At 37.0% G+C, this 18,001-nt stretch overlaps 1 protein-coding gene across 5 annotated transcripts in view; it reads right to left on the reverse strand.

Annotated features, from left to right (window-relative positions):
* The window catches only part of MICU3 (mitochondrial calcium uptake family member 3), a 52,603-nt gene extending 34,608 nt beyond the window's left edge, over positions 1-17,995 (reverse strand). Inside the window, exons 1-5 of one of the 5 annotated variants that reach the window (XM_015624948.3) lie at positions 17,894-17,981; positions 13,419-13,524; positions 5,548-5,701; positions 2,020-2,051; positions 1,120-1,198 (exon numbers count right to left, since the gene is read on the reverse strand). In XM_015624948.3, the coding sequence (XP_015480434.1) occupies positions 1,120-1,198; positions 2,020-2,051; positions 5,548-5,596 (160 nt within the window). In that variant the 5' untranslated portion in view covers positions 5,597-5,701; positions 13,419-13,524; positions 17,894-17,981. Of the gene's footprint in view, positions 1-1,119; positions 1,199-2,019; positions 2,052-5,547; positions 5,702-7,130; positions 9,309-13,418; positions 13,525-17,893 lie in introns of those variants that run through there. The other 4 variants (XM_015624950.1, XM_019006418.2, XM_015624947.3 and 1 more) reach the window with 4 other exon arrangements.
* Positions 17,996-18,001: the final 6 nt, after the last annotated feature.

Genomic DNA, 18,001 nt, shown 5'->3' on the forward strand with positions numbered 1-18,001 from the left:
TATTACAGACTTAAAAAGCAACATCTAGATGCATTTTTTTAAATGATAATGTATTGATTTAGCAGATTCAGTGGATGAATTTTTATGCAATTAATATTTCAAAAGTCAGCTGTTCTGACTATATAGAAAGCAGCCTAGGGCAAAGAAACACATTGAAATACAACGCAAAGATGTGCCAATTTCTGCCTCTCTGGAGTGCTGGCTGCAGACTCAGGAAAAAAAAGGGAGTGCCTCCATGTACTAGAGAGCCTCCTTTGAGAGTATGTCCATACTACTTACTTTCTGAATACATCTGAGCTGCATTTGAGTTATATTAATCAATTACATGCATATGTTTGATTGGAAGTTGCTGGTGTGCCTTTTTTAAGCACATTGCACATGCCAAGAAGTGTCTTTCTTTTATAACAAGTACTTGTGTCTGAAAATATTTCAAATGTGCCACCAAATCTTTGCCACTCTAAATATAAGCAAAGAAATATGTGGATTCTTTATAATAAATAGCTTTTAAATGTCTGTAAAGCCATCATTGTTTTATTTCCCTACGGTGTTTTTTTGTTGTGAAGTGATAGAGCTTATTAAGAAAGAAAAAAATACAACAGAGGAGACCAGGAGTGACTCTTGGCTCTTCGCTTACCAATAGTCTAAGTTTTAAAAACTATCAAAGCCCTCATCTGCAGAGTTTAAAGGAATATATAACATTTCTGAATCTTTGCTGTGTACAAAATGCTTATTCAATGATATAAGAAGACCATTACTGTCTTTAGAAATAATCACATTACTGAACCTGAACTGAACTGAAGTAAAGAGATATTGTTTCCTTACTGGAATGTTCTGTCTATAGTCCAGAGATCATTCAAGGCAACAAACTGAACCTGAAATATTCAAATATCAGCTTAACAGACTCTGAGTCCCAAATCACTTAATGAGGGTAGTTGAAAGATGGCATCATTAAAACACTGTAGAGATCACATGGAACTTTTCCATGCTGTAAAATGTAGAAAGCAACAAACAGCAAGAACTTTTTTATTTTTGCAAATGTGACCCAGATAAAAGTACATCATCACAAAAAAGTTAACAGAATGATCATTTGGTTCAGGAAAATAAATTCTCCTCAATCACCTTTCTCATTAAGATTACGGAAAAGTTTGGATGATCCCTTCCAAACCGGTGGTGTCTCCATAAGGATCTGATTCAGTTCCTAAAAAATAAGGTTTAAAAAATGTAAAAGCGTATATTTCAGCATTTAATGAAGTAGTTAATAGATTATGATTAAGTTATAGGATATCAGTATAAAATACAAGGAACTACATGCAAATCTACCAGTTAATTTAACTTCAGTTACCACAATGATTTTGGAAGGACTTAAGCACTCCATAAAATTTTGCACACATGATTATTGCAAGAATTACTCATCTGCATGAATACTAAATGTTTGCTGAGCTGGAGAGAGACATGCAATGTATTTGTGGCTGAAATAACTCACCACTGCTCATATTGACTAAACCCAAGGATAAGTCCCCCTGGATTTCAGTAAGGTTTTCATACAAAATCTGAGCAACTGTTCTTTTAAAACACTTGACCTGAACTAAAGCAAACTTCACCCATGAATATGAATGTATTTTGCTTAAAATACAGGGAAACAGAGTCCTTTTGCAGTTATTCAAATAGAAAATAAAATAAAATTAAAAAAAAGGCACTTAAACACCACAAAAGGGAGAGAGAGTGGCATAAATATTTCAGGCAATTTTGGATACAATCATACTACAATGTAGTATGTGATACTACACCTAGACACTAAGGAATGCAGTCAGATATAGACTGAGGGAGAAACTGACATGCTTGAGAAAGTCAGTAAATCCAACAAAACAGGCACAGCGGCTCAAGTATCTGAGATTCTGGATTCAGCTGAGTCTGAAGTGGCAAAAATGAAGAAATTAAACTCTCTTTTGCTGCTACATTTCCATCACAAACAAAATCAGCTACCAAAATGTATGATTATAAGCAGGAATTATTGCTTACCTGCTTTGAAAGGGATCGCCACTTTTTAGCATCTGCAACAAAAGAAGAAGTTATGAATGCACAGATTTTAATTATGCCAATGTGGTGTCATGAAAATTGGACTACATCTATACTGTGTTTTCTAGACAAAGCATTATTTGCCTTACTTCATGAGTGTAATTGTCCTTATGTTATTAAAAAACCCTTTAACTTAATACATACCTAATGTCCTAACTTTAAAGAACCAATTCAGATTTAATTTTTAATCCAACTCTGCTTCAATGAGGTAAAAGACTTTCAACTCCCAAAATACATCCTTAAAACATTTAAGAGGACATAGAGGGCATTCATGCTAACCCCTGGTATCAATATTCTGAATGATTATTTAGCAGCAGAAGTATCAAAATGTAAATTGTAAGGAGACCTGGATGACGACCTTTGCTTCATGGACGACTCATACTTTTTAAAGCAAATACAAAAAAAATTCCTTGAAACTACACCAAGTGCTAATATCAGAATTCACAAAGGTCCAGAAGTAGCATTTTATGCAGTCAAATCCACAACTTTTTGGTGGATAAAGGCTTCTTTTTATACAGCAAAACACGCTGTGTTATTAGAAATCCTTTTCTCTTAATGAATTTCATGCTCCATTAAATAATTAAAACAATACACAAGCTACCCACTATGGTCTTTCATCATCATGGTTAGAAACTGACTGAAATTTAAATTTTACATCTTGATGAAGGTTTACACCAAGACCTTTGACAAATCCTACTCTTAACTATGGTGGAGTTATATCATATAACATCATAACATCAGCTAACAGATTTTCTAACAGTTTGATATTTTAATTAAGTGCCCTAAAACAATCTCATTTGCCACGTAAATTGATGTATGTTTATGCCTACCATAAAAAACTTGGAGACTAAATATATCTAATTTTCCAATCAGAATATTTCCCAGTCTTATATGTTAAATACATATTTTCTTTCTAGATAAGTCAGTGAAGATTTATGTGTGTGTGTGTATATATATATATACATATATATATATATATTTCTTACAGCTCAGTATTAAGCTAAATTTACTATAGTTAGGACTAAGGGGAAAAAATATATTTCATCTTCTCTTAATTTGTTTTCTCACTATATAAGCACATACTCAGAATATAAAAATGCATCAAAAACAACTCTTAAAAATAATGTATGTTCCCAAATGAAAGCCTTTACCATAAAGGCAGAAGGAAGTTAATTACAGCATTCATTTTATATTTTTGTAATAAATGCCTGGAGGAAAAAGTTACATTTTAAAAAAGATATACTCTTACCATATTACTTAGTGTTTAATCAAAAAAGGAAGTGAAAACCCTCTTGACTTTTGTAGGGTTAACATGATTTCCAAAGTAAATCAATCACAATAGACGCGTTCACTCCATCACAAATATCAGTCAGGCCTAGTATTATTAGCTTTTCTATAAAGCAGACATAAAGAGCTTCTATTATTATACTTCAAAGGGCATTATTGCTTTTTGACAAAACTCAAGACCTTTCTAGTCTTTATTCATAAAAACCTCAGCTATATGTTCTTTTTTTTTATTATGCAAAGTATAGATGGTCTAGTATGTCAACCTGAATGGACCCAATTAGATATAACTTGCAAGTTAGTTATAAAATGACCTCAAACATAAAAATAAAATGTTTAGACTGTATTATTGGAAGAATTACTTCCCTGAATGTACTACTTTCAACAGAGCAAGACAGAAAATTGACTTGCCCTAGAATAGAAACTGATACTTTGGTAATGCTGTGGTACAAAGGTTAGAATTACCATAGTCAGAGGTGAGAAGCTGGATTTGGTAATCTGTGGGTCATCTATTTCAGCTATTCCTATTTATCAGCCTCTGTTCCAATGTCCCAGACAATATGATCTGCACTAGAACAAAGTGATCCACTTCTACTTATTTATAATCCTTTAAAATAGTTATGTCAACCATGTAATCTCTGATACCATGAAACCTAAAAACACCCGGGTTAGTTTTGCTTTCAGTCTCAGAGGTGAACTAGATGAACAGAAGGATTTTGATAGAAACAAGGTTTGCTACACTGAATTCAGAAGGGTGCCTGACTCTTCAACTCCAGATCTCTTCTCCTTTTCCATGAGGTAAACAGAATGCCACAGAATGTCCTTATGAGCTTAATGATTTTTGGTTTGGTTTTGTTTTTAAAATCTGAATACTTGCTTTGTGACAGGAGGAAGCAGAAATTTCATCAGCATGGAAAAATTTTAATAGCAAACCATACATAAAGTGTGGTCTAGCCAATCAAACTGTCATAAAACAGAGTTAAACCAAAATGTTTTAATGATGTGCAGTATATATAGTACAAATGCTTCATGACCATACACAGTGAAACACAACTCCACACGAACAAAAAAAACGGGAAGAACTGAAGGTCTGAGCAGAGGAAATAGATAAAAAGTGCTGATGTGAATTTGTATTAATTTGTGTGATAAGCAATCTGCTTCCTCTCTTTTAACTGGAAAGCAAAAAAAAAAAAAAAAAAAAATGCTTTCTGGTAAGTTTCAAAGTTTTGCAAGTTTTCACCATCTAAGCTCTATCTTCTATCTTTACTGTTACAATGAGATTGTATCTTTATTCAAAAGTTACAGAAGTTTTGATCACTGATGTGCCATGGCTGAATTCTTTCCTCTTGTTTCATTACTATTAAGAGAACAAAGGGGAAAAGTCCAACATCTGCACAAATTTTAAGCTTCCTCTGACAGTTTTAGCACTGTTTTTGACTGTTTTCCATACTCGCTTTGTGGTATAGACTGAAGAAAGGAAAACCTAAAGTGAGTGATTATACATGTTACACCTGAGCAAAGATATTCCCATTCCCCAGAAGCTGTGTGCTGCTACCAATGCAAGCCTGAGGGCCAGGAAATCAAACTAGAGCAGAAAGGGATCACCTTACTATTTAATCGCTCTTTGATACTTAAAGCAAAGATTTTACAATAAATGACCTGAAGTCGATAGTTAATTTTTCATTAATTAACACAAAGTACTAACACTGGCAATGTTTAAATGTAGAAAGTTGATCCCCTGGGGGACTAAAACTCTAAAGCATGGTATTTAGAAAGCCATGATACAGCTATGTGTTATATCTTACCTTAAGTCTTTTAGAGAATGTGTATGTTGCCTGCTTACAGAGAAACTATACAGAAGAGGAAGCAAGAGTTTTACAGCAATACAAGTCTGCTCAGAAAGAAACTGTGTCAATGCAAATGGCATAAATTAACTTGCCCTCTTTCATGACTGTTGAGCTGTTTGCAACCTTTAAGACAACAATGTTTAACTTGCATACAGATGTTTACAATCTAGTAACAATCAGGATACTGTTTGTATGCATTTGGACACAATTGAAATTTTGAAGATACTGTACCTTTTTACTACAATCAGAAACAGAAGTAGGAATCAAAAGTAAATGGGAAAATAACACGCACCACTGACATTTTCCCTAGCAGTTCTAGCATTATAGAACCCCTGCTTACGTTTGGGTTCATCACTTGTAACAGCCTGGATGAAGTCGTGTGGAGTCATGTACAGCTGTCCTTCAAATTCTAGACTGGCAAACCTACGAAACCGTTGCTCCCGCGGAGTTGCATAAAGGTGTAAATCTTCCAGATCTGATCTGTTTTCTGTAACCTTCAAAGACAGAAGGAAGCAGTTTTAATCTAGGAAAAAGGTTCTGTTTACAATTGCCACATTCACCACGAAGGAACTGTAACTATAAAAGTGATAATTCATAAAGTCAAACACAGCCAAGTATTTTCCTATGGTAAGAGCTGAAACTACAATTGGGAATTTGCTGCTACCTTTTGCAGTCTCCTACAACTTTAGCAGCCATCCTTGTGTATTGAAATTGATGGTACTACCCAAACTCAGAAGAAAAAATTTTAAAAAAGAGAATTTCAGCTCCTGATTCCTAGAAGGAGCAACTTTAACTCAAGAAAGTTATTGTAACTTTCAGCAGCCAGACTTCAAACAACTCTGGCAAAACTATTTCAGTTTTCTGATAGTTCCAGAAGAGAACTGAGAATTTTTTTAGTATTTCTTCTTAATATAAAGTGCAGCTGTTAATAGTAATAGGCCTCCATAATATACTCCAGTGCAAAGCTACCATATCTGGGGGAACTGAAGAAGAGCAGAGCATAATTGTAATTCCAGAGTTACAGAAGTATAATATAGCATTAAGCTCACATATCACGAGAATCCGTGTCAGAAGTTTCTGGTATATTTCCCCTCCAGCTAATTTAAATGTACACTTGGTAGTACAAAACTGTAAATGTTCTAAATTCTCACATCTTTCTGTTGCACTACCAAACCTTTAATAGAAAATATGCTACTGCTATCTGAAAACTCTTTTTAGACGATAATGAGGCAAGCTCCTCTGTGAAATCATTATCTTGAAGAAAATGTATGTATCAACATTTTTTCAGAGATGAAAAATCCAAGCCCAAACTGTTTCCTAGAAAGAGCAATCGTGTAGGTAACTTCTCCCATTATGTTAAAATAGGAATACAGCATCTTATCAATGAAATCTCCCAACCTCCTCACTATTCCTGTCATTTAAAATGGTGTTCCTAAAATTCTCCATCTGTCTAACTAAGGAACACACAATTAAACTATAATGTTTTCTTTTAATAACTAAGAAAACAGACACATGCACTTTATTTTTCAGAGAGGCATCTAAACCCAAATGTAAGTTGGAAGATGTCTGGAGTGGCAGTCCACTAAGAGATAACGGTCCCCAAATACAAATAGAAATTAGTTTTCCAAAACCCTTCTAAGAATAAATTACAGTTTTCAGCAATTAGAAGCAAAGACACATTTATGCTGAGTAGTCAAAGACCTGGGCTCACTTTTCTTCAGCTTTTTAAACAACATCCTTAAAAAATAAAACATTTGTGAGACTACTGCAATCAAACAAAATTTTACGGCCTCAGTTTTAACTAGGAGATTAAATTAGATTTGTAGAAGAGAAACATCAAAGATGAATGTGTCTAGAAGAGGTCAAACACTTTCTATTTGGAAAAAAAAAGATGTTTTATAGGGGAGTCTTACTACTTAATACCTTATCTGGGACATTTTAGCCAGTCTTCTATAAGGACAAAAGACTGTATTTCTCTTTCTGGACTGTCTATAGTACTTTCGAAATCATTGTTCCATTTATGTATGTGTGAAAATGTTTTGTTTCAACAGATGAACCTGTCACAGAAAGTAAGATTAAGAGAAAGGTCGATACAATAATTTAATTTTCAGTAGACTACTCTACAAATATTCTGGACTTCTGCATGAGAAGTAGCTCTAAACCAGGGCTTCATGTTTTTCATAATTTTCAAATGATTACCACCTTAAATATGGGAAGAAAAAATAGTCTAGCAGCCAGATCTACAAAGTCATCTTTGACTTTAAACAAGATGAATTCTTTTCTAACATACTCACATGCAAGACAAAATATTTCTGTCCTATCTCACCATTTGAATTATTTTGGTCTTACTAATCCTTCAGCACTCCAGTGGCATTCAAGCTATGCCTTCATGTAGAAAGTACACAACTCAGTTGTTTTGACAGAACTTGTAGTGACACAACTGATTAGCCCTGCATTTGAAGTTTAATAATTATCTTTTTTTTTTGATATGTATGTTATTTTATCACTATTACAAACATGCTTGTGAATACAGTCAGGTTGTAAACACAAGTAATAAAGCAGTATTTCTGCAAAGTCAATTTTAAGAAAAGAAACAGCTTCAAGGCCATATTACACACATGTATGCAAAACCAATTGCAGTCAATAATCAATTACACACAATCACAGAAATTTTTAGATAATGTATCTTTCAAATATCATTTTAGTTTTGATCACTGTCAATGTTTAGAGAGCACATTGAGACTCTTTGCTCTCAAGAAATTCTAACTGTCTCAGGTACTACTGCTTATTATTTCGCTTGAGACATTCAGAAAAACATTTGCTAAATTCTCAGACACATATTTCAACATTATCTTAAGGACTCTATGCTACTACAAGTATAAAATAACATGCTGCAAACATGGAATTTTAAAGACATGCTTAAAATTTATGCACGTCAGTACTCAGGTCTGCAAAGCCTTAATTTCTGCCTCATTTTTCAATCTAGTTTCCCTCTGAATATATAGCAATAACAATATTTCATGCTCTGGCTCAAAATCATTGTAACCTGATATGAATACAGCCTACCCCCATAAAGAGGAGCCCTAAAGGCCCCATACCTGCATGACCTTGCTCTGGTACTTTATGCTCACTTTTCCAAGCATCAAACTGGATAAGGGAACTGGTCTGACTGAGAACTTTTCTTTTGGTGGTGTTATTTTTAAGCCAGATAGATGCCTGGATCTACCCCATGAAAATTGTTATTTGCTTCAAAACCTAGCCCACAGAAGCTTACAGATTATGAAAAAAGAAAATACAACCTGTTCCAGCAGCAAGCTCCAGCTACTTGAAGTGAAGGAAAACTGTGAGCTTAAGCATTATTTTATTCCAAGGAGTAAAAACACCACTTTATTTTGAACTCGTTGGTTTTATCTGAAAGAATCAAAACAACTTACTTCTGCTGTTGATCCAACATGAATTTAAATTAACCAAGGCTTAATATGTATTGGGTCACTGGTCCATACACTAAATGTCCAAGTAAAAGCAAAGTTTGGCTGCAGAAAACTCCAGGCACCCAATTAGCAAACTGACAAATAAAATTTTCTTTGGAAATCATATTAGTTTTTATACAAATTTCTTTTCAGAGCTTTACTGCATCTATTATGCTTAACATTTTATGCATCATACAGAACATTTGCTCTTGCAGAAAAGCCATAATTACTGGGAAGTAACAAATATTCTAATTAAAAGCCAGAACATTCTAAAGTATTACCTCAATTTGCACTTCTTCAGGCATTCATTTAAGAAATTCATCTCAACACATAACAAGGAAACATCTTCTGTTTTCCCCAACATTTGCAAATGATAATGAAGTTAATCAAGTGTGAAAATCTTAGCGACACCACCAATTGCTCTTGACTGATTTATTTCATATTTATGCCCATCTCGGGCAATCTTACTGTAGCAATGGACACAATGGGCACATCTCCATTGAGGAAAGGCTGAGAGAGTTGGAATTGTTCAGCCTGAAGGATTCCAGAGAGACCTTAGAGCATCCAACCAGGACCTACAGGGCATCTGCAAGACAGCTGGAGAGGGACTTCTCATATGGGCAGAGATGGGACAAGGGGGAATGGCTTTAAACTGAGAGAGGGTAGAGTAAGATTAGATGTTAGGAAGAAAATCTTTACTGTGAAGAATGGTGGTCAGACAGGCACAGGTTGCCCAGAGAAGCTCTGGGTACCCTGGAAGCATTCCAGGCCAGGTTGGATGGGGCAACCTGGTCTAGTGGAAGGTGTCCCTGTCCATGGTGGTGGGGGTTGGGAACTAGATGATCCTTAAGGTACCTTCCAAAACATTCTGATTCTGTGAACAAGACACAGAAAGTAGATGTTGAATACCCCAGGGAAGGTACTGTTTGTGAAGGAGTGAACAGGATTCAGTAGGTTTCCAATTTCTATTTGAAGTTTCAAGGCCTTATCCACACTAAATCTCTCTGTGATTAGCAAGTATTTAAAAAAACTTTCATGAAAGCACATCTCTCAGAAAAACAAATGAAGGTAGATTTTTTTTATGCTACATGTTTACCAATCCTCTTGGGGATCATGCCTACTAGTTACTATGATCTTGTATCATGTTACAATTCTCTCATAAAAAACAGACACACCCACTTCCATCACACAGAAAGTCACAAATCTCCTAATAGCAGTTTTACCTTAATTTTAGGCATGGCTGCCTATCTCTGGTTTACCTGCACATGTACACTGACTTGCTATGCTATTAGAAATAAAAGGGAAAAAAGTCCACAGCTGAAACCAAGAATCTAGCTGGTAGACAAACTTTCCATCCTTTCAACTTCACAACTAAAGTAGTAAACAAGAAGAGGAAAGACTGATGCTGGTACCTTGTTGTTCCACATTTCACCCCATCCTCCTGTGCCATACTCTTGCAGAAGGACTGCAGAGAGAACACAGCCCCTGTTTGGGGTGTTTAAATCAGCTGAAGAGAAAAAATTATCTTGGCTTATTTTCCTGCTGTTCCCTAACACAGAATTGCATATACACAACAAACACCTAATTCTTCCATGGATGATATTTCCAAGCCCTTTCTAAAATGGATTAAATAGACTCAATACTATATACAAACCACACTCGGACAAAGAAAACAGAGGGAAACATTTTAATCGAAACAAGGTAAGCAGAAATTAAATTGAGGACCAAACAGTAATTTTGCAGGGTACTTCTTTGAAGGGAAAGTATTCTTTGATTGGGTGTGCTGTTGTTGTCAATCTATGCTACAAACATATTACAAATAGCCTAAAATATCTGGGAAAGGCCTCAAAAGTTTCAGCTTTATTATGCAAATGAGAGTGTGATGATAATGCTTTCTCACTAACATGTTTCAATGACTTAATATAATTACTAAAAATGCTTTTCTGCAAGTAATGTATTTATAGAGGGCCACCTAAAGCCCTGCTTGTTGTAACAATACCACCACGTGTTACAAAGCAGTAGTCCTTTAGATGAAGGTTTTTGTTACAGACAATTGACATTTTTAAGTCAATCAACTTTGAAAGCATTCCTTAAAGAACATCTTCAGAGTGACACTCCGCCGTATTTTCTCCCTCTATTCACAGCAAAAACTTCAGTGAAGAAAATCTAGACTTTTGATTGAGCAAATTCAGCATTCACAATCCATTCCCATTTTGGGTTCATCTTTCATGTACTGCATCTATAAACAGAGACAAACCAAAATGCCCTGAAAATCTGGTGCTTTTACCAAAGGTCTCCATGAATTCCTTGAAGTTCCTTGAAGCACAGGCTAATCTCTATTTCTGGTCCCATATCCCATGTTCATTTTACTGAAATGAACTAAATTTTAAATGAAACAGATTTAAAATGAAACTAAATTTTCCTGGCTGTCTTACCTCAGAAACATTTCCTTTCAGAATTTGGTATAACATGAATTAACTTGTATGGCCTTCCAGTGAAACCCATGTAATAACTATATTGTCATAAAACAACACAAGGCCTAACACAGGGCACAAGCCCACAGTGACATTGAAATAGCTAAAATTTTGCAGTGTTAGGACACTGAGCTCTCTGAAAATATCAAAAAATGGCAATGATATGGCCCAAATTCACTGGAAGTAAAGTGCAGAAGATAAAGCAGTACCTCATTACTCTGTTTGTTTATACAAAAGAAATGTTCTTTGTCAAGTGCGAATCTTGTGTAACATTCAGTTAGTAATTAGTTAAGTTTTATTCTGTGTATATCTAATACCAAGTTTTTTCAGAGATAAGTTTAAATGCCAGATATAGGATTTTTGAAAATTAAACATTCGATGCCTACAATCTCTGCAGAAGTGATCTCCAACAATCCATTCCTGAGTCCCAGAATAATACTCCAATTCCCAGATTCTGAGAATATCCACAAAAAATGCAAAATGTTTTACAGAACAAATAGTTAAAAATATATATTCTGTGTGGGCATGTGAGGTATAAAGCTCCAGCAATATCACATAAAATCTCACAACTTTATTCCAAGTCAAATCAACTTTTCCCAACTGAGATAAAGGAGAGTCTATTTTAGCTAAAGAAGCCAACATTTACTGCTAAAGGTACGTTTTGCTTGCAGTCAAAAATATGTTTGCTACAGTAGTTTAATCTTCAATTTATTTCAAGCGAGTAACTTTCTTTGAATTTTTGTTTGCAAAGTAATCTGTCTTCCATCAATGAGAATCTGTGCAAATTATTAAAATACAAAGGTTTCAAAGCAATGCTGTTCCTAACTTCCTTCGTTTATATTTGACTTCAGGCTTATTTAATATGCTCTCATGTAGATAAAAGTAGCACAGTTCTGTTTTCATGCTGGGTGGCCAAAAGGTTAACTGTCAGGTTCCCAGTGTGGGAAAATCCCAAAGCAGGCAAAATTGTTTTGATGCTTACTGAAGTTGTACTTCTAGCAGACTATGTAGATGTAGTACAGCCAACAATTCTGTTAGTTGATCCTGCTTCACTGAGATAAGCACAGTATTATATTATTTACAAGCATAGGAAGCTGGAACGGGTTTAAAATGCTGTAAAAAGGGCCACGTTCTGATATAATTCTGTTACAGGAAATCCTTGGGGTAACAATGTAACTAATATATCAGTCCTTCTTGCATTAGTTCCACAGGGCACCCACTTCACCTAGTGGTGCCTTCACCTAGTGGAACCTTCTAGTTCCAGAAGCCTAGTTGTATGTACATCCAGCTCCATGTGTTCACATGCTTCACTGCATGCAACACCAAAACACACTAGTAGCTGGATCTGTCCATCCCAAACATGCACCATCTCTTTTAACACTATGAGGAACACAGAATTAACAACAAAAGGTAAACCTTCCCTGCCCAGCAGCATGGCTCTCACTACAGCTGGCAAGCAGTATCCTTCTCAGCATTATACTGGTAAGGAACTTCAGATGTGATCAGCCAAAGAGCAAACTGTTACTTTTAAAACCAAATTACTTTGGCAATTGCCCTATGGCATTAAATGCACAATACTTATGAAGCAGCAATTGCTGCAAGTGACTTTTGGAAAAGCGATGCTTATGCATCTTTTGGAACAGCATCCTCTCTGAACAGGCAGGAGAGCCTCCTCCCTAGGGGAGCTTCCCTACTTTTTGGAGGTAAAGTCTTGTTCTTCATTTCACTGAGATGGAAATACATGATGTAATGCATGTAGAAATGCGCTGTTATGAAAACACTTGACCCTTTGAGCATTTTCACGAAGTGATAGTTTGAAAGTACTATTGAGATACTAGGGAAAAACCCTTTGGAAACACCTGAGGTATACAGCTTCTGTATCCTGAAAATTAATGTGCCTTCAAGAAATGTGATGAAGCACACAGTCTGTTCCTGTCTTTCCCTGCCTCTGTTTAAATTCTTGAATCATCTCTGAAGGAGGTGATTCACAGAGAATATCTCCCCCAAAAATTAGAGACCTGGAGTTCACTACCTTTATATAATGACAACATGATTACATAAAAGATCTCTTAGGAGTACAAAGATGCATCATTGGTTATTTCCAAGACCATTTTAGAAAGTTTTACTAATGACACAACTTTTGGAAGTAAGGAATTAGAAGACAAATATTAACTCCTCTGAGGAACTCTGTCATTCTGTTAAAATAACAGTTCCTTCAAACAGATTCTTTCTCTGCATAACCATCTCCTAAACTTTAAAGGATGTACCTGCTAGCAGAGCTCTCCCAGTCTTCACCAAAACCTTCAGACACAAAACTAGCAGTTCTGAGTGCAGATTTTTACTTTGGTTCTGAAATGTTCTGTGGCAGCATCCCTGGAATTAAAATTGCCAGTTTATTATAGCGTCCAAGATTTCACTCCAGGTAATCATACATAAAGCCCTTGGGTCCAGAGTTATTCTCAGAAAGCATCTGGGAAAAGGTAATCCTGTAGGGAGTTTAGCTTCATGCTGCTTCTGCAATAAATCTTATTTTCCACCAGAACGCCTCAAGTATTATGCTTGGTCAAGCAAGTATACTTTTGCACTGATCCCATGACCTTTGTCTGATCAAATAGTCTGCCACAGCACAGACAGCATGTTGGTGATACATTTCAGAGCTTACCTCACTTTTGGCAAGTGGCACTTCCTTACTCATCTGTACATAAACTCACAAATCTGTTGCACTTCAGGTTTCTTACTGCAACCATTTCATAGAACATGGAGACAGATATAAAGACATTTTGACACAATTGTTTCTCTACAAGTCTCAAATACATTTTTTGTCCAGTTAGTCTCAAATGATGTGCCTCATTTCTGAACTGGCCAAAAATGTGTCCCACCAACATCTGTGTAATCATCACCAGAAGTCCTGGAATCTAAAACCCCTTTTAAAATGTCCTGGTTCATAAATGCTAGAAGACAGTAGGACCAAGCAACCAACTATCAAGATATATATGATAACTTTATACACTTAAATATTCTGTCACTACTGCCAAGCATTATTTCAACTCAGTGATAGAATCTGAAGAGAAGTCAGCTGTAGGGATACTAACTGGGACTAACACAACTCTAAAAATACTTCCACAGGCGTTATGAACATCATCTGGAAACAGGTGGCCTGCCAGAAGAGAAAGTTGTTCTTGGAGAGTTAAAATGTAAACTAGGTTAACCCATTTATTTTAATGTTTGAGAGCATAAGAAAACTATTCTGTTGTCCCCTTGAGCTGCCTGTATCAAACAAGAAGGCCACTTATTACACTTTTACACGAATTCCTCAGAAGAAGTAAAATAGACATATGGGAATTCAATACCTGTACTGATTTTGGCAGGGATAGTTAACTTCCTTTACAGCAGTCGCTATGGTGCTATGTTTTCGATCTGTGACCAGAAGTGCTAGTAACACAGGGATGTTTCAGCTGTTGCTGAGCAGTGCTGGCACATTGTCATGGCTCATCCTGCTTCTCACATTGTCCCACCACTAAGTCATCTGGAGGTGCACAAGAAGCTGCAAGGGACACAGCTGGGACAGCTGACCCCAACTTACAAAAGGGAGATTCCATACCACACAATAATTGTGCTTGCTAATCAAAGCTGGGGAAGACAGAGGAAATGGACACATACATTCAGTGCATTTGTCTTCCCAAGTCTCCATTACTTGTACTGGAACTGGTTTGCCTGGGATGCCTGAACACCTGCCAGCCCACAGGAAGGAGTAAATCAATGACCTGTTTTACTTTGTTTGCATGGCTTATTTTCCTTTGCTTGTGTGGCCTTTACTCTGCTTGTTAAACTGTCTCTATCTCAATCCACAAGTTTTCTCACTTTTACACTTTCAAGTCTCTTTCCCATCCCACTTCTAGAAAATGAGGGAGTGGCTGTGTGGTATGGTGTGGTGCCTGCTGGCCAAGGTTAACCACAATGCTAGAGGTGAGATATTCATAACTACCCTGAATACCGGAATACTTTACACTGTGATACTGTTTTCAGTTATAAACTCACTATGTGTTAACCTTTAAAAATAAAATTATCCATTGTCAATTAATGTTTCAGAATGGGCTTTTCAAAAAAATTAACACAAAGTCTATGGGAGAAGATAGATTTCCCCCACCACATTTAGAAAAATTTTAAGACCCTCTGTCAAGTCTATGTTTATACAAATCCATTTACTACAGCTGTCTATGGATTAAAGGATTTCAGGTTTTGCAAGGGCTGGTCTCTTTACTGTCAGTACTGGGGCCTTTTTTAGTGGTTACTCTGTCCCCTAGGGGTGATGCCAGAAACATTCGGTGTAATTGCTTCTACCAGCTGCTGTAGATCTCTATAGCAAGACACTGACACCAGAGACACAACTTCCTGCTTCCAATGACCTAAGTAAATAGCATTTGGGGAAAGCATACTGCTAGAGGAATGATTAAGGATGAAACATGCAAATGAAAATATTAGCATGAAGAAGAAGACTGTGGCTTGGATGGAGGGAGGAAAAAGAAAAGCCATCACATGATTTGCTTTGGTGGAATGAAAAGCAGGGAACTACAGAAATGGGAAAGTGGGGTAAGTATAAACCAAAAAAAACTCAGAAAACGGTGCCAGGAATAAATGCATCAGGAATAAAGAAATGACCAAAAGCAGATGGAGAGTATACCAAGATACTTGAGTCTCATCATTCTTTGTTGTCATTACCTGATAAAACTGTAAAAATATCCTAGCAAAACATGCATCACAGTTCCATCAAACTCTTCTATACAGAAGCTGCAGGCAATTGTTCTCCAATGATTACTCTAAACACACTCTGCAGTAGCTCCAACAGCTCCAACCTTAATCCTAGTAAGACCGACACCTTTATGACCTTTCATGAAAGAATTTTCTACTTTCCAAGTTATCAGGCTTTTTATACTGTTACACACAATTAATTAAAGTTGAAAGTTCAGCACTAAAAATCAGGAATTAAAGAAGTTACTGCCACTCAGGCAACACTAATTCAGCCTTCTAACAAAGGCTGTTACAATACAATACCATCGCAGAATACCATGAATACCATTCAACGCAATTTGAACACAATATTTGCATCCCTTTTTCCATCTCTGGAGATCTTTTAGAAATCTGTAGTGAAAGAGTTGGTACTCATCACAGGTCTAGAGGGCAATTATAAATGGATTACAGATAGAGCTCATGGTCAAACTACTCGTGGTAGTTCCCTGTCTAGATCTGCATTCAAACTATCGTCTTTTCCCACAAGCCATTCTGCAGAATAGAAGTCAATAATAAAAAAAGTACAGGAACCCACTACCTCAGACCAAAAATTCCACAGCTCTTTGATCCTTATTTTTAGGGGGCTTCAATTGAAAGGTTATTTTTAAGGAATCCTGAGCACACAGACATGCAATTGGAAATCAATTAGAGGAATGATTCAAAAATAAAAACCTGCAACATGAACCTAATATTCTCAGATGTCAGTCCAGATTTAGTCCACACAATCCGAGTGGACATATTTCAAGTTAATCTTTCAAGTTTTCTGCTATGCAAATAGAAAACCAAATTAATTAGAGCCCTTTTCCATACAGAAGCAAGGTACTTCAGTGTTTGTTTTCAAAAAATAAGTATACATAAGTATTACATTTTATAATCTACAGTGATGTGTGCGAAAATTTGTAATCATACATCCAAGTAAATTCATTGACTTCTCAAAGGTACAGCAATAATACTTCCCTTTAAAGAAAACTGATCATTAAGACTGGCTATGTAAAACAATGTCAAATCAATTCTGTCAAATCTGTCAAATTCTGTCAAATCAAAACACTATGAAAAACTGTAACAGCTTCAGTCCTCTGTGCTACAGTAACACACTCCAGACAAGACTACGAATAACCAAAAATACCAGATTCAAATTCCTTTCATAAAGGATGCCACCAACAGAATGTGCCTTTCAGCTAACGATGCAGGGCAAAAAGGCAAACAACGTTCATACTCAGGCACAAGGCCTCCACTGCAAAAATGTAGACCCTATTCTCAAAGACACTATAAAATAAACTTGGTATAGACAAAGCAGGCCATTTACACAGATGCCACAGATGTCTTAGCAGATACCACTCCGACAAACTGCCTAACCACAGCTTTTGACAATTTGAAATGAAAAAAAACCCAACCCTATGATTACCATGTGTTACACAGACTGCTGTGCAGGAGTTCATCCTCTTCACGGGAAGCTTCACTGTCCAGGTTAACGTCAACTATTTCCCGTAACCCCTGGTTACTCAGCCGGAGTTTTCGCTGAATTAGTCCAACTGAACCATTACTTGTCACAATGCTGACACTTCCTACGAAGTTCAGTGTAAACCTTTCACTCTACAGGAAATTTCTTATATAAGAAAGGTAATTGTCCTAAGTATAAAATGAAACTCGGGATTTACGCTGCCAGGAGCTGTTCCGGTTGCAAACCAGCGTTTCTATTAGAGAAAGATTCGACTGGGACAGCCGCAGAGGCGAAACGCAGGGTTCGCGCCAGTGCCCGCGGCCGCGCTCCGGTGACAGCCCGTCTCTCCCGATGGGTGACAGCTCCTCAGCTCCTGCTGGGGCCCTGCCTCGCCTCCCGGCCCGGGGCTGGCTCCACGCAGGGTCACCTCTGCGCCACAGCCCGGGGAGCGCCGTCCCGGAGAGCCGCCCCTGGCAGAGCGGGCTCCCTGCGAAGAGGCGCGCACACACCTACCGTCACCGTCTCCTTGGCAGCGGCCGCCACGGGGATGGGGAGCAGCGCCCGGGCCCCGCCCGGCTCGGCGGCTGCCGGCTCCCGGGAGAGCTCCCGCCGCCGCTCGGA

Source organism: Parus major, chromosome 4 (assembly GCF_001522545.3).
Source record: "Parus major isolate Abel chromosome 4, Parus_major1.1, whole genome shotgun sequence".
In the NCBI taxonomy this organism is placed as follows: Eukaryota; Metazoa; Chordata; class Aves; order Passeriformes; family Paridae; genus Parus; species Parus major.